This window comes from Sciurus carolinensis, chromosome 5 (genome assembly GCF_902686445.1).
Source record: "Sciurus carolinensis chromosome 5, mSciCar1.2, whole genome shotgun sequence".
Classification (NCBI taxonomy): Eukaryota; Metazoa; Chordata; class Mammalia; order Rodentia; family Sciuridae; genus Sciurus; species Sciurus carolinensis.
Window position 1 is genome coordinate 123,840,237 of NC_062217.1, and position 25,046 is coordinate 123,865,282.

Genomic DNA, 25,046 nt, shown 5'->3' on the forward strand with positions numbered 1-25,046 from the left:
AGTATTTATGAATTGTTGTTCTCAATTTTTACATTTGCTTGGGTTTACCATGTGATAATTTTGAGAAATAAAGTGTATAACAGTTTCTCATAATCAATCTGGATTAATTCTAGGTTACAGTTTATCTTCTTTTAGAAGTACCCTCTTGTCCTAAGGGTCACTGTAATAACTGGTAGCTAAGAATAACCTAAACAAGGTTTTTCAGATTTTCTTTTCTTATCTGGCATTATATGCTTTGGTACCCATGTTAGCAGGCTCAAGAGGGCCTTTACCTTTGACATTGACTTTACTTTTTTCTGTTCTTTTAGGTCTTTCACTACCATTCCTACAGTGGTTGGCAAGATATCGTTTCCACCTCACTCTCCATGTACCATGCCAGTGACATCTTAGCTGCTAGAGTGTGGAGCTGGCCTGTGGGAGTCAAGTAAGTGCCTTTTTTACTATTTGGCATGGTTTTTGCTTACTTTGCAAAGCCATGTAGAGACATTTCTTAAGATTAGTTTTTAAAAAGGCACTTGCTTGATCCTTGTGGGTTGGCTCTTTGCTCCAGCCTGCTGTTGAACACCTGGTAGCTAACTTGGAGCTAAGTTTAGTGTGGTGACTATTGCAGAATGGAACATTTTTGCTAAGGTATACCTGAATGGATGATAGATATGATCTTGGATTGAACATTCATACTATGAACAGCCCCATTCCAGAATAAATCAGAACTGTTAGCTTAAATAGTTAGTTACTCTGGCCTCCTGGAAGTTTAACAGGTTATGAATGAACAAGAGTCTGTTGACCTAAACCAACTGGGTTGTATGAAAACAGAATAGCTCTTCCAGGAAGCCAATGACCTTGATATTTATCTTAATTATCTGGCTCAATATATGGAAGAAGTCATAGTTAATTAATCAGGTTTGTGTTTCTGTGTTTGTTGCTAAAGTTGCTAAAACCTGGTATTTTACTTTTGCAGGTCATCTTGTAAATTTTGCCTATATAAATTAACACATCCCCTGTTATATCATAACAACCATGTAAGGGAGAGTGTTTTCCTGCTCTGTCTTAGGTATTGGTGATGTGACCTGTTCATGCAGGGGAAACTTGAACATTTGCAGGTATGTGAAGATCATAATTCATAAGCATTTTCTTCCAGCAAAAAAACAAAAACAAAACAAAAAAGTTTATTTTAGTGTGAACTTATGATGTGGTTTTACAAAAACTGTCTTTCCAGTTGATTTTCCTGCCCCCTTTGAGTGTAGTACTGAGATTGGCAAATGATAGCTTAGACTGCTGCTTGTTTTTGTAAATAAGCTTTGATTGAAACACAGGTTCATTCAATTTCATTGTCTGTGGCCTTCCTTGTATTACAACAGAGCAGAATTGTTGCCACAGAGATCGTATGGTCTCTAAAGCCTAAATATTTATTATCTGACTCTTTAATAAAGTTTGTCAACTCAACTGTAGAAGAACCAAATGTCCAATTTTTTTTAAATATAAACTTGCTAGAATCACAGTTGAATAGGCTTCTCGGACCTATGTCAAAATGCTGTTGACTAGCAAATAGATATTTTCATAGTGGTATGATTACTAATACATTCAAAAGCTATGATGCAGCTGAGCTTATCTTTCATTCATTATATTCTCTCTTTATTGGCATTCAGTGGTAGGGTATTGTTTTTTACATCCTTTAAAGGTTTTGTAGAATAGAAAAGGATAAAAGATTTAACTAGGATATTTGGTATGGCCAAGAAGTGATAATGGAAGGACCTTCTAATTCATTTTAGACTTATTATACTTAAAATAGATATGCAGTCTTGGATATTGAGGACCAGAGGTGTTTAAGGATCACAGAGTAAATCAGTGGTAGAGCTGAAACTACAGTCAAAGTTGCCTGCCTTCTTGCTCATGTTCTTTCTATTAGGTCCCACATCATATTAGTGGCTGCTTGTTTTCTTTACTAGCTGAAAGGCACAATCTATTTCTTTTCCTTTATTTCCCCTGAAGTAAAAGCAGACTTGATAATTTAAACCACAAAGTTAGGACTGTTGAAATGTTGACCTTATTTGGAATTTGGATGATTTTATTTTATTGTTTGAAGATTACTGGAGGATTTCTTCTTAATGAATCATTAAATGCTTTTAGTGTATACTCAGAAAGCTTAGATTAGATGGCATAAAAAAGGAATTCTGAGCCTTCTTCATAATTTTATAGTTAGGTAGGTGCAAACCTTAAATTGCTTAGATAGAATGTTCCATATATTTATCTATGTATCTAAGCCTATAGATGGAAAGTGTGTGTGTATGTGTGTGTGTGTGTGTGTGTGTGAGAGAGAGAGAGAGAGAGAGAGAGAGAGAGAGAGAGAGAGAGAGAGAGAGTTATAAAGTTCATATGGATTGCATTCTGAACAAGTTTAGCAGGTGCCTTGCAATCTTCAGTTTGTGTTGCATGGTTTAAATGGACATTTAAAAATAAATTTTGTTTTAGAACAGTTTTAGACTTACAGATAGCAAAGTAGAACACAGTTTCTATACCCGCCTATCTTTCCTGTTATTAGCATCTCACATTGCTATCGCATATTTATCACAATTAATGAACCAATCTTGATATATTATTTTTATTAACTAAAGTGCATACTTTACTCAGATTACTTCAGATTGCCTTTCCCAATTCCAGGGTTAAATGATTTCCTCCTTTCTTTCCTTTTGGGATTGATAAATCAATTTTTATTAGCATGTTCATTGAGGTAGAAAGCATTTATTTGATCACTTGAAGGTTAGATTAATTCTGAAGTTTACTTCAGTTTCTAAGATTTGGTTTAAAAAGAGTACAGCCTTAACTACTGCAAAGTTCTGACTTGTAACATTTATATTCTCCTGCAACATGATCTAAAGTTGTTACTTTACCTTATTGATAGTAATGGCTCTTCAGTTGTTTGTTTCTAAATTTTAGCATCATCAGTTCCAGAAAAGACAAGATAAGCTTGGTTACTTCTGTTATTAAATGTCATAGGATAAACTGCTGGTAGAAATATTCTAAGTAAATTGCCTCCTTTGGGAACCATGTAGATCAACTATTCTACTTCAGTGTGCATTTCTTCCTTCTGAAGAATCATTAGTCATTCACATTTCACTATAAAGTTCTTAAAATATTTCTTTCTTAAATGTTCTTTAGTTATTTACTAAAGTTGAACACATGCGTGCCCTATGACTCAGCAGTTCCATTCTTAGATTTATATACAACAGAATTGTGTGTACATAGTCACCAAAAAACATGGATAAACGTGTTCATGGAAGAACTAATAGTCCAAACTGGAATTCTCCAAATGCTTATCAACAGTAGGATGGGTCAATAAGTTGTGACATAATCACACAAGGAATACTAAACAACGACTAGAATGAACAAACTACAGTTACATATAAAAATGGGTGAATCTTACAGATATAATGAACAAAAGAAGCTAGATACTAATAGTGCATACTCTGCAATTCCATTCACATCAGTTTCAGAAAAAGGGTAAAAGTAATCTCTGTTATCAGAAGTCAGAAGATTGATTATCCTTGTGAGGTTTGGGGAAGTGTTTGGAATGGGGTATGAGGGAGTTGCTGGGATGCTAATAATTTTGTGTTTTTTGATTTAGGTACTAGTTACATAGGTGTTTTCATCTTGTGAAAAATAAGCTTATATACTTTTTTTCCCACTTTTTAAATTGTGCATTATAATTGTACATACTGATGGGATTTGTTGTTACATGTTGGTACATGAACACAATATCCAGTATAACAATGTTATTTGGACAATATTACAAGTGTATATACTTTTCATGTGCATGTTATTCATCACAGAAAAAAAATACACAAAAATATTAGAGTATTAGTAATTATAAAAACCACAAAATTTCACTGTGAACATTTAAGGGATGTATAGAGAACAAGTTAAACAAATTAATCTTATGTCTTAGAATAAATGGGGACAGAATTATGAATTATGAATGGTACCATTGTATTACTGAAGCTGTTCCAGCCCTATTTGTGTTATAAGATAAATAAAGTAGGTAGTGTTTATGGCTTTTTAAAAATTCTTCTTGTTCTCGGGTTTTTGATGCTTCAGAAGAGGACTTCTTTTCTTCTTGGTCTGTGTTAAGTAGAGTCACCAAGTAACAATGTCCATCCACTCTTTTACTACAGTAAAATCTGATACGTCAGGTAGTTGTGACTTAGGTGTGTTAGTATGTACATGCATGGTGGGGTGATCTCCTTCCTGCTGATTGTCTTTGTTATATCAGTGAGTGAGCTTCAGTCTTGCCCCTGTGTATATTTTAAATGTTCTTTTGACTTACGGCATCACTTCACACCTCACAGAATATAGAGTCCTTTTTCTAAAGGGAGCTCTTTATGACTTTCTTACTGGTGCCTTTGGTTTTCCCAGTTATTGGAGTTAAAATTAATTTTAGCATTTCCATTTTCCTTTGTAATCTTTTCATACGCCTTCTTTTAAAATTGTGGTAAAATAATATAACATTTACTATCGCTATTTTTTAAATGTTCCGTTCAGTATCTCACCCTTCGATTTAGTAACTATATCCTTGTCTGTTTTTCTTCTCATTTATCTTGCATTTTGCTTTCTGATTATCAATACTCTCCCCATGTTAAGTTTTTTTTTTTTTTGGTGTGTGTGTATGTGGTACTGGAGGTTGAACCCAGGAGTGCTCTACCACTGAGCTACATTCCCAGCCCTTTTTATTTTTTGAGACAGACTCTCATGGAGTTGCCCAGTCTGGCCTCAAACTTGGAATCCTCCTGCCTCAGCCTCCTGAGTTACTGAAATTACAGGTGTGTGCCACCACTCCCAGCTCCTCTTGTTTAGATTCTTACCATGTGTCTAGACTGTTGCTTAAATAGGATCCCAACACTCAGTGTTTCTTCTGTAATCATCCTGCCAGATTTATCTGAAACCTCACTTAAAAAGGACTTGGAGTATAGCTCAGTGATAGTTCACTTACTTAGCATGCCTAAGGCTGTGGATTTAATCCCCCAGCACCACACACACAAAATAAAAAAGTAAAACCCCACTCACTATCTCATTTCTCCACACAAAACTATGGCTCTACTACCTGTAGAACTTAATGTAAATTCTTCCTTAGTCTGATATTCAAGGCTTTCTGTAATTGAATTCCAATCCATTTCCATCTTTCATAGTAAAGATTATGTTTTCGATAAGCAATGACTGCTTGTTAACTTCCAAGCTGATGTGGCAATGTAAATGTATGATTTTATTTATCTGTTTATCTATTTATTTATTTGGAATGCAAGAACTTTGCTGAAAGAAAAGTGCAGTGAAACTTGTCAAGAGCTCAAAAGAACAGGGGAACTTAGACACCTCCCCTCAAGCGCAGGACCAAATGCAGAGGGGACTCCTTGTGGATGTTGTCATCAGACGGTGTGCCTGCTTCCAGCTGTTTGCCGGCAAAGATCAACCTCTGCTGGTGGTAGGGGAGTGCCTTCCTGTCTTGGATCTTTGCCTTGACATTCTCAATGGTGTCACTGAGCTCCACCTCCAGGGCGATGGTCTTGCCAGTTAAGGTTTTCACAAAGACCAGCATTGTCGGCGGATACAGCATTCTGTAGCAGAGCAGCAACAAAACATCCAGCCTCGATGGAACTAATTTTATTTATTTTGAAGAGCAGTCTTTTAAAAATTTTTTTTTATTTGTTCTTTTTAGTTATATATAACAGTAAAATGTATACATGGAGTATAACTTCCCATTCTTGTAGTTGTGCATGATGTGGAGTTACACTGGTCGTGTGTTCTTTTATGAACAGAGGAACTTTATGTCTGATTCATTCTACTTTCTTTCGCATTCCCATTCCCATTTCCTCCCTTCCCTTCCCTTCCCTTCATTCCCCTTTGTGAATAGCCATCTTTTAAGGTAGGTATTATAATTACTACTACTAAGGAAACAGAGGCAAGAGCGTTCTAAATAACTTGCCCAGGCTAGTAAGTGGTAGAATTAGGGGTTCAAGTATATGTGTACATACTCCTCAGTTGTAAACTGATCCTCTCATGGTCTTGGGGTGTTGGGGATCCAATCTAGCGTCTCCCACATGCGGGGCAAGTGCTCTACCACTGAGCTATGTACCTCCAGCCCTGCCTTTTTTCCTTTTCTCTCCCCGTCTCTTTTTCTTGAGATTTTATGTCAGTACTCAAAATCCTCCTGCCTTAGCCTCCTGTACAGCTGGATTACAGGAGGCACACCCGCACCTCCCCATGCTCGAGTGCCTCATGTAGGGCGCTCCTTTACCCCAGACGCACTCTCACCTGTATCTTAGCTCCTGCACTCTGCAGATCCACTGCCTAGTAGGCCTGCCCTTGTTCCTTTCTTCCCTCTTAAATTCTCACTTTCTTCATCCTTGAAGATATAACTGAAGTCCCGTATGGACAGTTTTTTGTCCCTCCCTCTCCAATTTACAGAATACTCATTGACCTTCCCACACATTTTTTTTTTTCATTGTCTCAATTGTGCATTTTTTAAAAAATATATGGATGATTTACCTTAGATTTTTATAGGAACCTCCTTGAGGAAAGGGTTTGGGCTACAGATTTTTTTCCCCATCTTCTGCAGGGCTTTATATGTAGAAGCTGTTAAAGAAATGCATGTATTTCTCAGTTGAAATGATAATAGAACCCTTAAATAACTAAAGAGACAATGTACTTCAAAGACTCTTGGTTCTTTGAGTATTTTTCTCCTCCTCCTTCTCCTTCTTTTCCTCCTCCTCCTCCTCTTCCTCCTCCTCTCTCCTCCTCTTCCTCCTCTTTTCTTCTACCATTACTAGACTACTACTGCTAGCAGCAGGAATTGAACCCAGGGACGCTTAACCACTGAGCCACATCCCCAGCCCTTTTCTTATTTTTATTTTTTAAATTTTGAGACAGGGACTCACTAGGTTGCTTAGACCCTCACGAAGTTGTTGAGGTTGGCTGCAAACTTGCAATCCTGTCGCCTCTGCCTCCGGAGCTGCTGGGATTACAAGCGTGTACCACTGTGCCTGGCATTATTGTCATCTTTTTGAAACAGGATTTCACCTCAGTGCCCAGTTTTCTGTCCTTGAGCCTGTGACTCTTGTCTTACCCTCCTGAGTAGTAGGGATTATAAATTTGTACTGCCACACATTTGGGCTTCTTGAAGTATGAGTCCAGCTATCCATCTTATTTTAGAACCAGGACTGAGATGCTGAGGTGAGATGATGATAATAACAAGTATTATTATTAATAGTTTTTAATATTAATGTAACTATTATTATTGTCATTTTTTGAGATAGTGTCTCACCATGCTGCTCAGGCTGGCCATGAACTTTTGGGCTCAAAAAGTCTTCCTGCCTCAGTCTCCCAAGAAGCTGGAACCACCTTGTCTGGCTAAAGTTAGATATTACTGATTTGTAGACATAAAGCTTTTTAATTATTGCCATATACTGATTCAACTCAAAATATCTTTTTATATCTGGAGTTTGATTACATCTCACTATCTCACCACAAGCACTTTGGTTCTAGGTACCAATATATTTTACCTTGTTATTTTAACAACTTTCAAATTAGTTGCTCTGCTTTGTTCCTTTTTCCTGATGGTCAAAATGCAGTGGTGGTGCCAGGCAAAAGACCCTTCCAACAACTTTGATCTCACTCAGAATGAAAGACAAAATTCTTAAAGTGACTTATATGTAGCAACGATAAGCTGATTTTCTGGGGCAGGCAAAGCCTCTAATTTATAGCATGTTCTTCTTTTCCTAGTATGATTACTCCCACACTGACTGATTCAAAGTTCTAGAATGTACAACAGTCTGCTCTCCAACCATTGTCAGCTTCAGCACACCACTGCGGAACATTTGGCTCTCTGACTCCCATCTGCCGCCACTCTTCCTCATACTCACTCTGTTCTTGCAATGCTGACCCCCTTGCTGTTCCTCAAACATGCTTCACATGCACCTACCTCACAGGATCTTCGCATTAGCAGTTTCCTGTAATTAAAATACTCTTGTCTTAAACACACGTAGGTTTGCTTATTTCCTAGCTCCCTCAAGTTTTTGTTCAAATACCATATTCTCAGTAAGGTGACCTTTCTGTATGAAAATTTTATTTTACTGGTTGGTCTGAGATGATTTCTAATATATACCTCAGTGTTTTTGTACCTGCCTAATGTCTTCCTGTAGTGATGCATTATTGCTCTTTCTAGGCAGTGTTATCTATAGGTGGGGATAATATTTGTATTTGCTGTTGAGGCTGAAAAGAAGCTTTTCATTTTTGTTGAAATGAAAATATCTGTGATGCATATAAATAGTTTGGGCCTGTTATTGTTATTCAACTTTAAATTTCTTTTTTCTTTTTTTAAAATATTTTTCAGTCATTGATAGACCTTTATTTTTAATTTTATTTGTGTGTGGTGCTAAGATCGAACCCAGTGCCTCACGCATGCTAGGCAAGCTCTCTACCACTGAGCCACAGCCCAGCCCCTTTTCCTTCCCTCTTAAGTATTTTTTACAAGTAAACTCTAACCAAAGTTGAAAACATGATAGCCAGAGTTACTTTTTAAAAACTTAATCTTTAAAGCATAATCAGAATAAATTGTTTCTGTTTTAGATTTGATTAACAGAGGTCAGAGAAGAGAGTAGCTTGAACTAAAAGTTGTCACTTCTGCCCAAGAAGTAATTAAGAAATAGAGAAAAAGTCTGTTTCTTTCTTTTTGGGGGTTAGTGGTGCTGTGGATGGAACTGAGGGACTTGCACATACTAGGTGAGCACTCTACCACTGAGCCACATTCCCTCCAAGTGTCTCTCTTTCTCTCTCTTAATGAAAGATTTGTGTTATTGTTAACTAAAGTTTTCTTTATTTCTTCCCTCAAAGCAATAGAACACTGGAGAAAAAATATTCTTCCCATATCAAAGATTAATTGACTTATCTATTTTTAAAAACTTTTTTTCCTTATTATAAAAGAAATACTATAGAAAAATTAAGAGGTACAGAGAAATAGAAGGGAGAAGAAAAACATTTCTTGGAGATCACCATTGTTAACATTATTGTGTATTTCCCCCCAGACCTCTTTTTATGAAGTTTATTTAACTTTTGAGTTTTGGTTTTATGTAAATAAATATAAATATGAACTATATAAAACCAAGTAAGTGTATTTTGCTTCCTTTGCTTAGCATTGTCCAAATATTTGATAAATCTGTTGTACACATTTAATGGCAGCATAATATTCCAAGAAGTGACTATATCACTGTTTGTGTTTGTAACATACTTTTCAAAAGAGGTTTTGTGGGGCGGGAGGTGTAGCTTAGTGGTAGAGCCTATGCTTAGTGTGAACAGACCTTGAGTTCAATCTCCAGCACCAGAAAACAAAAACTAAACAAAATAGACTTTGTTTTTATCTGTACATTTGAAAATGATAAAGATGGACATTCTTTCCCTATATTTGCTTGATGATACTTTTATTTTATTACTGTGTAAATGGAACTAGCTACTGCCCTGACAATGTTTTTATGCACTCATAAGTGACAGGCACAAATCACAGTAAAGGTGTTCACGGCATCATCAACAGTTCATCCACTCGAGATGCCATTCTTGAGAACTCTTCCATTTCAATGAAAACTGTGGGAGTCTTCTAAGGCTTTTGGAAAGCCCATCCTCCGTCTGTAGATTTAGTAACTAAGAATATTAAGAAAGAAGCTTATGATTCTTTCCTATAGGTGTGTGGATACACAAGTTGAGTTTCCTACTCCAAAAATCTGAAATCCTAAATTCTCCAATATGAAACTTTTTTGAGCACTGACATGCTGGAATGGAAAATCCCACTCCTGATCTAATGTGACAAATTCCAAGTATACACATGCATTAAATATATGTAAAATTGAGTTGAGGTTGTTCTTTGAACTCCTACCAGTACCACCCAGATGGCCTCCCCATACTGTGACCCTGCTGCCACCAGTATCTTTGCTGCTTATAGAGAAACTGAGCTAGTGGGGTTGCTGCCTGGGGCCTTATGAACAGGAGGCTACAGCAGGAGTTGATGACCCTCATAATGTCTGGTGACAAAGGAATTTCTGTCTTCCTTGAACCGGATAACCCTTCCAATTGGATAAGGACCAACCATGGAGCAGCTGGCATAGTATGTGAAGACATGAAAATACTCTTTCCCTAGAGTTCCTCAGTGGCTACCCTTATACTGTGCCTATGGTGAAGTTTCTCACACCCAGCTACCACCCCAGTGAGGACACCCAGGGTACCATCTGAAGGATAATTATCTGCCTTATATGTGTCAGGACTATCATGCTGTTAGGATAACTCATCATCCATAGCCCTTTGTTTGTTTTTTGAGGTACTGGAGATTGAACCCGGGAGTGCTTTACCACTTAGATACATTCCCAGCCCTTTTTATTTTGAGACAAGGTCTTGCTAAGTTACCCAGGCTAGCCTTGAACTTTTTTCTTGCCTTAGCCTCCACCCACTGGGTTGACTGGTGTGTGCCACCATGTGTAGCAGCCTTTAACTATTAACCAGTTACCCATACAGTATGTGAATTTCTTCCAGCTAGTTCCTGAGCACATATTTGCTTAGCAGGAGAAAATGTTTTTCTTGAGTATCTCTTGTATGTGAAGTGCTAAATACTGGGTTTATAGGAATAAACAAGATATACAGTGTCTCTGTCCTCATGGAGTATATATTCTTGTGGGGAGAGTTGACCAATAAATGAAATAATTAACAAGACAATATCACATAGTAAGAAGCTCATGAAAAATTTTATGCCAATTCTTTGTGTTTTGAGTTGCAATCTTTTTCAAGTTTGTCATTTTTTAACATTGTAAGTCCTTTATGTCTGAATCTACACATACAACTCTTGGATGCATTTTAAGGGCTGTATTATATATGAAAGTAGGGAACAATGTATAGTGTTAGTGAATATTAGTCCTGGAAATATCTGAAGATAGCTGTTTAGATGAAGTTCGATTTAATTCATTCCTTCCCTTTATGAAGAAGCATATTCAGCTAAATATGTGGAAGAATTTTCTTTCATTGGATTATCCCTCGTAATTGATGGATTTTTTGTTAATAGATCTGTAATTGGAAAGGAGATTCCAACCCTTTTCCCAGTTCATTACACAAAATAGGCACTATTCAGTGGTGTTGAATAAATGAATCTCTGGATCATTTAGAAAGTTGAATAAACTGGTTTCTAAGAACTCTTATTTTCATATTTGTATTTAAAAATATTAATTTCTATATGTACATATGACTTTTATATAACTGAATTTTCTTTCTGTATCTTGCTTAATTACCTCTCCCTCTTTCCAACTTGTTCAAAGATAACTGTGATATATATATATATATATATATATATATATTTCCCCTATACTTAAATATTTTCCCCTATACTTAAATAATGATCTTACCTATTTTTTGTCTGCCTGTCAACACACTTCTTCAGGCACATGTTATATATATTGTTTATAGTTTTATAAAACTGAATATATTCTGCATTCTGTTCTGCATATGGTTTTTCTCAAATAGTAATAAGTAGCAGAGCTTTATGTAATCCAATAATAGCTCTAAGTTATTCATTTAGTGACTGTGTAACATGCCATTATGTATGGGATTATGCCATGCTATGACTTTACCCTTATTTGACAGATTCTTTACTAATTTACTTTTTAAAAATTTTTTAAAAAATTTTTATGTGTTCTAGTTAGTTGTTCATGACAGTAGACTGCATTTATACATTTTGATAGATCATACATAAGTAGAGTGTAATCTCTCTACCAATTTACTTTGTTTCCCATTTTGTCACTGTGTACATCATAGTAAGTACCTTGTTCATATCCTTATATACTAGTACATTTATTTTATGACAGTCACAAGTGGGATTACTGTTTCAAAGGATATATACATATGCACATTTAATAATTACTGCCAGATTGCTTTCTAAGACCAACTTAATCCATTAAGTCCCAAGTTTTCAGTTCTGAGAATACATCAAAATTGACACAGATACATTAAAATAGGTTGGAAATCATAATCTAGAGCTCATATATATGTAAGTATATTAAAATTATATCAAAAATTATATTACTATATAATTATATTTTTATTTAATTATACTACATATTATATAATTTTGCGTTATATACTATATTTAAGTTTTATAGGTATTCCACATCTTGTATGATGGGACAAAATAGGTTAAGAATCTTTCTAAGGTCCCTTCGGTTCAATGTAAGACCATAAAATATAATTATATAGCCTTTTAATGGTTGTTAGTTATAAGAATTGTTGGATTCTTAAAAGAATATAAAGTGTTCAGTTATAAAATTGATCATCTTTCTGTGTTTGGAGTGGTCATGTTACTTTAAGCAAAATAAAAATTATTTTGTCAAAACTCTAGTTTACATCCTTGGAACCAATGTAATATTCTGATAGACTAAAAGGTAAATGGAGTTAAGAGAAATTTTAAAATTTGACTTTGAGGATGGGGTTTGGGAAATAAAGGTCATTTTGGTAATAGATTTTTATTTTTAAATTGAGTATTAGCCTGGTTGTAAGAGAATTAATTATAAGAATCTCTTTCTCTAGTAGTCTCTCAGCTTGAACAGATAAATATAGAGCATCAATGTTCAGAGAGGGAACTCCATAGAAAATGTGTGGGTAGCTGTTGTAGTTTTACACAGCAGATAACATCTAGAATAAAGAACAGATGAAAATACTCATTGAGGATTAGTGTTCTTGAAAAATCATCATACAACATTCCCCAGGTCTAGCGTTCAGGGCCATTTATAATCTTGCTCATCGTGCATGTCTGTTATTTCCTACTAAGCCCAGGACTTTCCCCTAATCCTGTATTTCTCTGTTTGCCACACTCATTCTTGGTGCCATGCTTTAGTTTTTGTCCCTTGGAAGGCATGTATCCTTCTTTTTACACCCCTGATTGCAGTCATCTTTTCAGTATTCCATGCAAGTGTCAACTCCTTCATAAAGCCAGTTTGACTTCTCTGGTCTACACTGTTGCTTTTTATCTCTTAATTCCTTTAGCACTGATGTTTTGAATTTCTTCCATCTGGTTCCTGAGCATATCTTTGGCATAGCAGTAGAAAATTTGAGTTTTTTCATGAGTATCTTTTGTATGTGAAGTACTAATCCTAAATACTGGATTTACGGGAATAAACAAGATACACAATGTCCCTGTCCTCATGAAGTATATATTCTTGTGTGGAGGGACCACCAATAGATGAAATTATTAACAAGACAATAGTATGTAGTAAGAAGTGGATAAAAAAATTTATGGTAGGTGCAGTGGTGTGTACCTGTAATCCCAGTTACTGGGGAGATGGAGGAAGGAAGACCACAGTTCAAGGCCATCCTAGGCAACTTAAAACTATCTTTAAAAAAAAAAAAAAAAAAAAAACCTGGGAAGAATATAGCTCAATGGTAGAGTTCTTGCCTAACATGTATAAGGCCCTGGGTTCAATTGCCAGTATTGCAAAAAGAAAGAAAGGAATGAAGGAAGGAAGAATCAGAGCTCATTGTAAATGGTTGAACCCACTCACCCCACTCTAGTTAATGTAAGCAGGAAAAAAAAAATATACACACACACACACACACACACACACACACAAACACATTTTTTCTTAAAATAAAAATATTTTTAAGAAAAAAAATATTTTTCTAATCATGTTAGATAGCTGGCAGAGTCTTCAGAGAAACCAGAGAATTAGTCTTATAGTCTGCTTATCCAGAAACAATGTCCAAATTATACCACTGGACTAAAACATTGGAGGCTCTACTGCTTTTGCCCCTGGGAATAGGTTCTAGAACTTACTCTCTCTGCTAAGCATGAGATGCAATTGCCAGAATCTCTGCCATTTTTGCTTCTGAAAGAGAGCTGTTATCACTCTGAAATGTTCTTCAGAATGGATTCCTCATGATGGCTCTGTTATATCATTTTGTTTCCTAATTGAAAGATCATGTCAGTGTGTTTGGCAAAACACAGACCACATACATGCTTCTTGTTTGCAAAAGAGGCTGCTGGGAAAGTGGATTTTTGACTTCTATCTTGGGGACCAGGCTTTATGAAATGAGAAATTCTCCAAACAAGGAAGGCTATTTAAAGGTACTGAGTACTTAAAAACCATGGGAAATTTGATATAATAGAAAGTGATTGGATTTAGATTTAGTAGTCGGACAAGGCTTCTCTAAGGACAAGTGATTTAAGCTGACCAATGACAAGGAAGGTTATGAATGAAGAATATTATCAGCGGAGGAAACAAGTGAAAAGCCCTGGTTTGGAATTGGGGTGATGCATAGGATGTTATATGAGCTTGGTCTGTTGGAGGAAGAGCAGGTTGGCTGGTGTACTGTGGCTGCAGTGTGAGTGTGAGGAAGTTAGGAAGGAACACAGGAAGGAAGGTTTGATGAGCGTTTGAGGACCCTCACTTCTTTTTTCTTTCTCTGAGATGCCCCCCATTGAGAGTAGGGATGTAATAATAGGTGTAGTGACAAGAAAGGCTGTTGGATGCCCTGGAGTGACCGAAATTATTTATATATTATTCAGGAGGAGAACAGCATGAGGGGATCTAGAAAAAATAATACTAGAAAGATTGTGGCTAGTGAGTAGGGGTATAAAGCCTTCTGCTTTTATTCCAGTGTGTTATCCTGGTGGGCCTTGAAAGAACTCTCTTCGTTTTTCTTTCTTGATGTCTGGAAACAGTGTATTGTGGTTGCAGTTACTTGTACTGTGCTAATTCTCATGACTGTATCTCAAAAGACTTCAGCCCCAATGTATACTGATAAATCTTTCCTATTAAAGCATCGCATTATATAGTTGAAAGCACCCAGAAACCACTTCAGACGTGAAAACTCAAGGAATAGATTTTATTAAGCAAACAGGCAGAGTTTCTCCCTGCAGGGAGAAAGAGAGAGAAAATGAGAGGAAAAGAGAGAGAGAGAGAGCGTGTGCACGCAAGAGAGAGAGAGTGAGAGCCAGGAGGAGAGAGCATGAAAGCGAGGAGGAGAGAGAGAGAAAATGGCGGGGGAACTATTCTTAAGTAGTTTGTAGGCTAATAACAGACCAATGACTGAAGAGAATGTTCACAGGCTGACAATCTGGACCAGTGACTGCTAAGAATGTTCACAGACTGATGAGTGGACCAATGACTGGCTAGGATGTTCACAGGCTGACAATCTGGACATGACTGCCAAGAATGTTCACAAGCTGATGAGTGGACCAATAGCTGGTTGGGATGTTCACAGACTGACAATCTGGGTTATAAAATGGTGTGGGGGAGGGAGAATAATAACAGATCTGATGCCAACAATAGTGAAGTAAAAAAGAAATCAATTCCACAATCAAATGAGTTAATTTTATCTTTGGAATGCAGAACAATTATCACTCTGAATATAGGGGACTCTGCTTCTTCCTCACTCTCTTCTACTTGTGAAACTCTGCTTCTAACACTAGAACACACAGTCCAGGTTTATCTTAGTCTCATATTGCCAAGTGGTATTTACCTTAGGTGGCAATAGTTACTCATTCTTGGCTCTGCAAATATTTTGTGTCAGATAATTATTTGTGCTTGGGAGCCTCTCTTGTGTATTGCAACATGCTTAGCAACATCCCTGACTTCTACTCAGTAGGTGCCTAGCTTGTTCCTCTCCAGCTGTGATAACCAAAAATGTCTTTAGACCATTGCCAAAGATCACCTGTGTTTGAGAACCAAAGAGACTGTATCTCTTTGGCCTTCTTTCAAAACTTACTCTTCTGTTTATCCTTTGTAATGATATCTGATGACTATACCCTGTAAATGCAGAAAATGACTCCATGTGAACACTTTCTGAGTATGACCTCTCTGTCCTACCGTTTCATTGTTGTTTTCTTTTGAGAGGTGGGATTGGGGAGGACAGAGCTTGCTATGTTGCTCAGGCTGGTCTTGAACTCCTGGGCTTAAGTGATTCTCCTACTTCAGACTCTGGATAACTGGAACTATAGGTGCACACTGCTGCCCCTGGCTCCAAAAACTTTAAAATGTTTTAAAATGAGAAGACAAGGGTTGGGGATGTAACTCAGTGGTAGATCACTTGCCTCACATGTATAATGCCTGGGTTTAATTCCCAATACCACAAAAAGAATAAATAAAATGAGAAGACAAAACCCCATTTTATTATGTATGTATCACTTAGAATTTTCCAGTAATACTTTTGTAAGCTCAAATAAGATAACCTATGCAAGAGTGCACTGTGGGTGATGTAATGAATAAAATGGTTAATTCTGGAAAAACTATTTAGCCTTGTCTCCATTGTGCAGCAGCCACATGGTTTCTGACTTTGACCCTAGCCTCTTGCGTAAGGTTTCATTAGCTAAGCCAGTCAGGTTGAATGGATACAACCTATTAAAGGATCATAAAATCAATTTATTATAGTGGCAACCAACAATTTTAATAAGTAATATTAAAAATATCAGAGTTCATTGTGTTAAGTGTTAACTATCACAAGGGTAAGTGTTGTTTCACAGAACATGCACTTCTCTGCATTTGTGTGTGTGCTGAGTCTTGTAACAGTTATATACTGTATAACAATATTTTGGTCTGTGACCAATTTCATGTACAGTGGTGGCCCCATAAGATTGTAGTGACATTGTAGCTGTCTTAGTTTGTGTAAATACACTCTGTGATGTTCACACAACAATGAAATCACCTAACTTCAATTCTCAGAATGTATACCCATCATTAAGCAGTGCATGACTGTTTATTCTTATTGTGACTTTCAGTTGAAAAAGAAAATCATTGGTCTAAGCTAATCATGATAATTCCATGCTTGCCAGTGATTGATTCAGGAGCCCAAATAGAAGCCAATCTGTACATGGAATTCCCTTAGTGCAGTTATTGATTCTGGAATGGGCATATGATCTAAGCCTAGTCAACCTGAAAGAAAGGACTTAGGGCAAAGGAACATCCATTCTGCTTAATTTGTACAGAGAAACTGGTAAACCCAGGTCTGCTGGTTTCCACCTTAAAACCACAAGAAAGAAATAGCTGATGATGTTAACCATGAATGTAACTTGGGCAATCCAGAGGCAATTTGGAACTGCTATGTTCACTAGCTTTAAAGCCTACCCCTTCTTGTCTTCCAGAGACATTTTCATAGTGTTTCAACTGCTTCTGAGATTTTTTTCTGTTTGTAACTTAAGAAGTACTGATTGATGGGTATAAAGGAGGGTAGTGGTGTTTTGGAATAATTGCTGAAACTTTTCTGTTTTACACCCTGGATTAAAATCATACTTGATCCTCTTTTCTCATCCAATATTTGGACTTGGCAGTGAGTTACTTCAGATCTCATTTAAGACAGCTGTGTTGAATGCAATATTTAATATTTGTAGAAAGTGCTACTTTATGAATCCTGAACATATTATATATAAAATCTCATTTTAAGGACTCTATTAGCCATACGGTTTTTGTTTTTTTCCTATCATTTATTGGGTTTGAAACTCCATCTCTAAAATTTCCTTTTCATTTGTTCTCAGAAATGCTTTTGTTTTCTGAGCTCAAAAGAGCTATACTTTTCTTTTACTGGTGTGTTTGCATTTATTTCTCTGCAGAATATTCAAAAGGAAAAACTCATTTGCCTCAATATTTTTAAAGGACCTCCCTCCACCCAAAAAAAAAAAAAAAAGAGAAGAGAAAAGAAAAAGTTAAGGATATATAAATAACAACCAGTGAGAAACTTAAAAACACTCTCTTTGTTCAGATTTAGGGCCTTTAATCCTTTCTTGTCAGTGCGCACACAAGAAGTGGATATTGGAAAGCTGTAACTTGTCACAGGTTCACAATCTTTTTTTTTTTTTTTTTTTTTTTTTTTTTGTGGTGCTGGGGATTGAACTCAGGGCCTTGTGCTTCCGAGGCAAGCACTCTACCAGCTGAGCTATCTCCCCAGCCCTCACAATCTTTTTTTTTTTTTTGGAGGTGCTGGGGAATCGAACCCAGGGCCTCGGGCTTGCAAGGCAAGCACTCTACCAACTGAGCTATCTCCCCAGCCCCTCAATCTTTTTTTTAACAGCAGTTTTATTGAGGGTTAATTCATTACAGTATAACATTTACCCTTGTGTAAAGTATGCAACTCAGTGGTTTTAAAGATACTTAGAGTTCTGCAGTCATCACCATTATTTAATTCCAGAACATTTTCATCACCACAGAAAGAAACCCCCCTGCCCAATAGCATTCACTCTCCCTTCTCCACTCCATCCAGCCCTTGGCAAAAACTAATCGATCATATTTCTATGGATTTTCTTCTTTTGGTCATTTCATTTGAATGGAATCATAATATACTGGCTTCTTTCATTTAATGTAATGTTTACAGGGTTCATTCATGTAGAATGTTTGGCACTTCCTTCTTGTTTCCTGCTAAATGATATGTCATTGTACGGTTATATACATTTTGTACTCACATTGTACGTGATCATGACATCAACTGCTGTCATGTTCATCAGTTGATGGACATTTGGGTCATTTCCTATTTTTTGTTATGAATAATGTTGCTGAGAACATTTGTGTACACATTTTTTGTGGACATGATTTCATTTTTCTTAGGTGTATACCTAGGAGTGGGATTGCTGAGTCACAGGGTTATTCTGTGCTTAGCTTTGTGAGGAACTTAGGAACTATTTCACAAAATGTTTGCATCATTTTTTTTAATCCTACCAACAACGTATGAGAGTTCTAGTTTCCTTATATCCTCATCAACACACTCATGCTTGTCTTTTAATTAGTCCTCATAGTGGATGTGAAATGGTATCTCACTGTGTTTTGTTTTGTTGTGGTCCTGGGATAAACCTAGTGCTTTGCATATGCTAATGAGCACTCTTTCTGCCACCCGTCAGTGTGGTTTTGATTTGCATTTTCCTAGTGACTAATGATGTTGAACTTACTCATGTGCGCAACTTGTAGCTAGTAAAAATATACCTACTTAAAACCTTAGCCCATTTTAAAATCAGATTGTCTTTCTATTGTTGAGTTGTAAGAGTAAGGATGTCTTTTTTAAGCTTCCTTTTATTTCACTATGAATCTAGCATCCATTCATTTATTTGAACTGATAACCCATAAAATCTTTTTTTAAAGAAGGCAGTTGTGTGTCCTTTTCATCTCATTCATATTTTTTGAATGCTTATCACCAAGATAGTGGCATAATTTTAAAAAATTGAAATGAAGATTATTGAGGTGCAAAGACAGGTAAGTAGAAGAAATGATAAAGCACTGCTAACATAGTTCAAACTAATAATATAAATCCCCTGATTGAGCAGGGAATGGCTGCTGAATGACCAGACAGCTGTTGTTGGTCTCTGGCATACTCTTTAACCCATTAAGTTCCAAGTTTTCAATTCTGTGAATATTTCAACAAAAGTGATACAGGTGCATTAATATAGCTTATATATTATTATATTAATTAATATTAATTTTTTTTGTTGTAGATAGGCACCATACCTTTATTTTATTTATTTATTTTTATGTGGTTCTGAGGATCGAACCCAGTGCCTCTCAGGGGCTAGGCAATTGCTCTATCACTGAGCTGCGGGTAAACTTGGTAATCCTCCTGATGCCAGCCTCTTTATCTGCTGGGATTACAGATGTGCACCACTATGCCTGGCTAGGTTTTATAGGTGTTCCACATCTGAGTTGATGGGAAAAATGGGTTTTAAGCATGTTCCTTCTCAGGAATATAAGAAATGCCTGTACCTAGTATTGCAAGGTTTTGTGCACAACAGTTTGTGTGTTTGTTCTACCTTCTGCCATTAGGAATGTGGATATTTAAATAATTCATAATTGGTTTAATGAGATCATGAGAATGGTTTACATAGCCATCATAATTCCAACTCTTATGGTAGCAAATGTAGGCTATTGATTGGCTTGATTAAACTGTAGAAGAGAGCATCTATGAGACCAAAACGACCCTTATGAATGCTTTTTCTATGTGTAGTGGTGTTAGTATGGTTTATACTTTCTGTAAGAGTATTTATGCCTGATTAATATATTAAATGGAAAAAAAACTATGTAAGAAGAGTATGTGGCGTATATGTAAGAAGTGCTGAAGGAAAAGTAGAGTGGGTTGGAAAGAGCACAGGCTTTGGTGCCAGACTGGGTTTCAAATCCTAACTCTCTTATTTCCCTGTAGGTGACCTTGGTGAGTCATTTTAATCTCTCAGATCTTTAGTTTTGTCATTTATAAAATGGAATGGATAAAATCTATCTTGAAAAATTGTGAAGGTAAAACAAGGCTTGTATGAAAAGCATTTAGGCTAGTGCCTGGCATAATAGGCACTCATTTGAAGGTACCTGCTATACAAAATGTTTCAAGTTATTTTTTGGGAAAGTTCAGATAATTTTATATTGTTTAAATTAGAGCATCTACTCAATCTTAAAAGCCTTTCTGGTAATTTAATTCACAAAAGGTTATATAAAGCAAACCTGATTCTGTTTTTTTTTAAAGGATTAACTTTTTATTATAATGATATGCTTGTTAAAAATTATTTAAAAATTATACTTTGCAAAATTCAGAAAAAGATACATAGGACTATGAACAGAGGCTTTAAATGTGAACGTGGTCCAAGTAGACAAAAGTCCCTCAGAAAGGAACAATAATTGTGATAACTGGAATTTATGAGTAAGAGCTGGAGGAAGAGTCTGTAGAGACTGATGAATACCATGAAAGAAACATGCTTTACTAAGAGCTAAAATGGACATTTACAAAAGACCAATCAGAAGACTATACTACAATCAAGAGTTACTTTATTATCAGAAAGGACTCCAAAGGAGATAAGGCTTCTAAAGATTATTCCGCTAACAAAAATTTTTTAAATTGTAGATTAAAAGGAATAGGTAAGGATAGGATTGCTACTTATATTCAGTGATGTTAGATAGCAAGGAAAGCACAATTCCTTACTCTTATTCACATTCCTGATTTGGAACTTCCTTTTCCTTGAAGAATGGAAATGACACTTAAAAAGAAGATGATAATAATAATAATAAAGAGTAGCCTAATCTTGGAATAGTAAACAGCCTTATAAGGAAACATAGAGCTAACCCAGAAAATAAACAAACAAAACAACAAAAAAAACTATAGTACTTGAAGCTTGCATATGAGATTGTGGTCTCTGAGAAATCTTAGAAAATGAGAGAAGTTATAGAAAATTTAAAATTAGTCTGAAAACAGGGAGAAAGTAGATTTTAGACCAAAGAAAGACTAGTGACAAGGCAGGATTCTAGAATCTGATTTAAAATGAATTTGAACCTGGTGTGGTGGTATATGCCTGTAATGTCATCAACTTGGGAGACTGAGACAGGAGGATTGCAAGTTTGAGGCTAACCTCAGCAATTTAGTGAGGCCCTAAGGAACTTAGTGAGCTCCCATCTCAAAATAAAAAATAAAATAAAAAAGGACTCGGGATGTGGCTCAGTGCTAAAGTGCCCCTAGGGTTCAATCCCCAGTACCAAAAAAATAAAACAATAATAACAATAAGTGAATTTGAAAAGTCTTAAATATTAGTAGGGTGCATGCTTGTTGTCTCAGCTTCTTGGGAGACTGAGGCAGGATTGCTGGAGTGCAGGAGTTTGAGACTAGACTTCCCAAAGGAAAAAAAATTATAAGTGTTGGACTGGTTCCGTGGTAGAGCTCTTGCCTAGCATGTACCAGAGCCTAGGTTTAATTTTTTTTTTTTTAATCTCTCTGTCATTTTTTTAAGTTGGCAATGGTCCTTTATTTTATTATATGCGGTGCTGAGAATTGAACGCAGTGCTTGCATCTGCTAGCAAACGCTCAGCCACTGAGTCACAACCCCAGACCCTAGGTTTAATCTTTAACATTGCTGAACTCACACAAAAAGTTGTGTTTTTGAGGAAATGAAAGTTGCAGAGTATCCTAATATTCTTTCTAAACAGAGTTGTGAAACCATTTGTAGAGTGAGATGCTATAACCACAATATAGTAGTACTTAACCATATGTGACTTGAAATGTACCTAGTTCAAACTGAGATGTGTTGTAAATCTAAAAGGCACATTGGATTATTCATATGTTGAAATGAGAATATTAATTATGTTAAACAAAATTACTATTAAAATGAAATTTATTTTTATTAATGTGACTACTAGACTAAAATGTGACTTTTTTTTTCTTCAGTGCTGGGTATGGTACTCAGGGCCTTGGTCATGCTAGGTAAGCACTCTGCTGCTAAGCTGCATCCCTAGTCCATCACATTATATTTCTATTGGATAGCGCTGTGCTTAAGGAGTAGTTAATACTTTAAAATAGTAGTTATTCTTTAAAATATGGAAATTTAAAGTTAAGATATTAGATATTGAAAAAAGGTTTTAGCAATTTCCTTATAAACAAGAATTGTACATTCTTATACATGAATGAACTTATAATTGGTTGAAGACCAAAAGAATTCTAATAAAAAAGATGCAGATGTCCAATGGTGGAAAGTTCTAGTGGTAGTGACCATGGTCACAGCAGACAGTGGGACATGGTAGCAATGGGTCAGACACTATACCATCTTTTGTTCACACTTTTAAAAAAATTAACTTTTAATTTTGAGATAATTATAGATTCACATGCAAAATTGTAGGAATTACTATAGAGAGATCCAGTATGCCCTTAACCTAGTTTCCCCCAGTGGCAACATTTTGCCAGGCTGTTGTTTATCACAGCCAGCATGTTGACATTATCTACAGCTCTTTTTGGATTTTCTCAGTGTTACTTGTACTCATTTGGGTGTGGGGTGTGTATTTAGACCTCAGTGCGTTTCTGTCACACGTATAGGCTCCTATGTCCAGCACCATAGTGAAGACACAGAGCAACTCAGGGATTTAGTCTTTTGCCTTTTTATAACCATGCCATATTTTTTCCAGCTCCAACCCCTGGAAACTGCTAATCTGGTCTTCATTTATATGTATAAATATAAATATATATATAGTTGTCATTTAAAGAATGTTATGCAAGTTGAATCATGTAATATGTAACCTTGTAAAATTAGGTTTTACACTCAGCATGATAGCCTTATAGGTTTTTTTCTTTAAAAAATATTGTAAAACATATAACACAATATTTAACCAGTCATAAGTATATAATTCAGTGATAGTAAGTGCATTTATAAGGTTGTGTAACTGTCACCTTTCTGTATACCTAAAATCTTTTATCATCCCCAACAAAAACTATTAAGCAATTACTCCTTCTTCTCCTAGTTCTTGGTACCCTCTACTTTCTAGCTCTGTTAATTTGTCTTTTCTGTGTATCTCATATAAGAAGAATCATGCAGTATTTCTCTGTGTCCAGCTTAATTCACTAAGAATAATTTTCATGTGACTTGGGTTGTGGCTCAGTGGTAGATCTCTTGCTTAGCTTGTGCAAGGTACTGGATTCGATCCTCAGCACCACGTAAAAATAAATAAATAAAATAAAAGACCACTGACAACTATAACTAAAAGTATTTTTAAAAAATAAGAAGCAAAATGTTTAAAAAGAATAATATTCATAGGCTCCATATATATTATTGCATGTAGCAGAATTTTACTTTTTATAATTGATTATAAAGTTCCAATTGAGTATTTTTGTGTTCAGTTTTTTATTAATAACTTGATGGGATATTAATGACTTGGTTAGGAATCCATTGTATGACCTGGAGTTGGAAATTATAAGTCATAGAGTGTTTTTCCAAGGAAGGATTGAAAGTAGTTTTCAGACTGAACTGATCAAGATCTTTTCATCATTGATAAGTGTAAAATTCCACACATTCAAAAAACAATATAATTGTAGATGGATGCAGTGTGGTTTAATAGCAAGTATCATGAAACATAATTGAAGTGTTTCAGTTGACAGCATGTTCAATGTGAATCTACTTTATGATTTAGGCTCTATTAATAGAAACATAGCATCCAGAATGAGGACTAGGATTGTTCCAGACTATTGTGTGTTCATATCTGTGTATCTTATTTTAAGGGTATACATTTAAAAATAGAGGTCTATTCTAGGGAGAAACCAGGATGATCTGATAGGAAGGTGATAGCTATTTGGTATTGGAATAAAACCTCCTTAAGGAGTGGACTTCCTTGGGAGATAATCAGGCCCTTATCACAGGATTTGTTTAAGTGAAGGTTGGATGAATTCTTGGCAGGGACATTTAGAGAATATTTTAGTATCACCAGCTTGGGGATATAGAGGTGAAGAAGGTATTTGATTATTCATAATACTGTTGTGAATTCTTCACTTTGATATATCAGAATACTGAGCTTAAAGTGTTAATAGTGGTTGTGTTTGGGGGATTAGACGGCAGATTACTGCCATTTTCCATGTTATGTTTCTATGTTTAATTTTAGCTTTTACAATGAATATGTATTACTCTCTAAGAAAGAATTTGTAAACAAATACTCTTGACACAAATTAATTTTTTTTCTTGGTCTAGCACAAATTTTTTTTTTTTTTTTTTGTCCTGGGGGTCAATCCTAGGACCAGTGTATACTAGGCAAGTGCTCTACCACTGAGCTACATCCCCAGCCTCCCAATTCTATTTCTACATGACTTTCATGCTTCATTGTTTCTAAGCATAAAAATGGATACCTCTGTGCTGAATGTGGTACACACTTGCAATCCTAGTGATTTGGGAGGCTAAGGCAGGAGAATTGCAAGTTGGAGGCCAACCTGGACAACTTGGGGAGACTGTCTCAAAATAAAAAACAAATAAATGAAAATTAAAAAAAAAAGTGAAATAAAGAAAAAGAACTGGGGATGAAGGTTAGTTTGCTCTGTCTTTGGATCTTTAATCATGTACAGGTGTGATCAGATTAACTTGTTATGCTTTTCTTTTGTCTTTTGGTATAGGGGTTTAACCCTTTATGATGGACATGAAGGAGATCATCCCCTTTTCTGCCCCTTCTCATGTACTGAGACGTGTATGTGGAGGTTGGATGTGTGGATTTTTATTTATGTTTTGTCTTTAGAAGACTGATGTGCTTGATGTTTACTGTTATTCCTTTCTGTAGCTCTCTGGA

The 25,046-nt window shown here is 35.9% G+C and overlaps 1 protein-coding gene across 4 annotated transcripts in view; it reads left to right on the plus strand.

Annotated features, from left to right (window-relative positions):
* Mcu (mitochondrial calcium uniporter) overlaps positions 1 to 25,046 on the plus strand; it is a 191,363-nt gene that overhangs the window by 15,726 nt on the left and 150,591 nt on the right. Inside the window, exons 2-3 of one of the 4 annotated variants that reach the window (XM_047553696.1) lie at positions 309 to 424; positions 959 to 1,100. The exons of 2 other annotated variants lie outside the window; for them this stretch is intronic. In XM_047553696.1, the coding sequence (XP_047409652.1) occupies positions 1,074 to 1,100 (27 nt within the window). In that variant the 5' untranslated portion in view covers positions 309 to 424; positions 959 to 1,073. The remainder of the gene's footprint in view (positions 1 to 308; positions 425 to 958; positions 1,101 to 25,046) is intronic. One more of the 4 variants, XM_047553698.1, reaches the window with a different exon arrangement.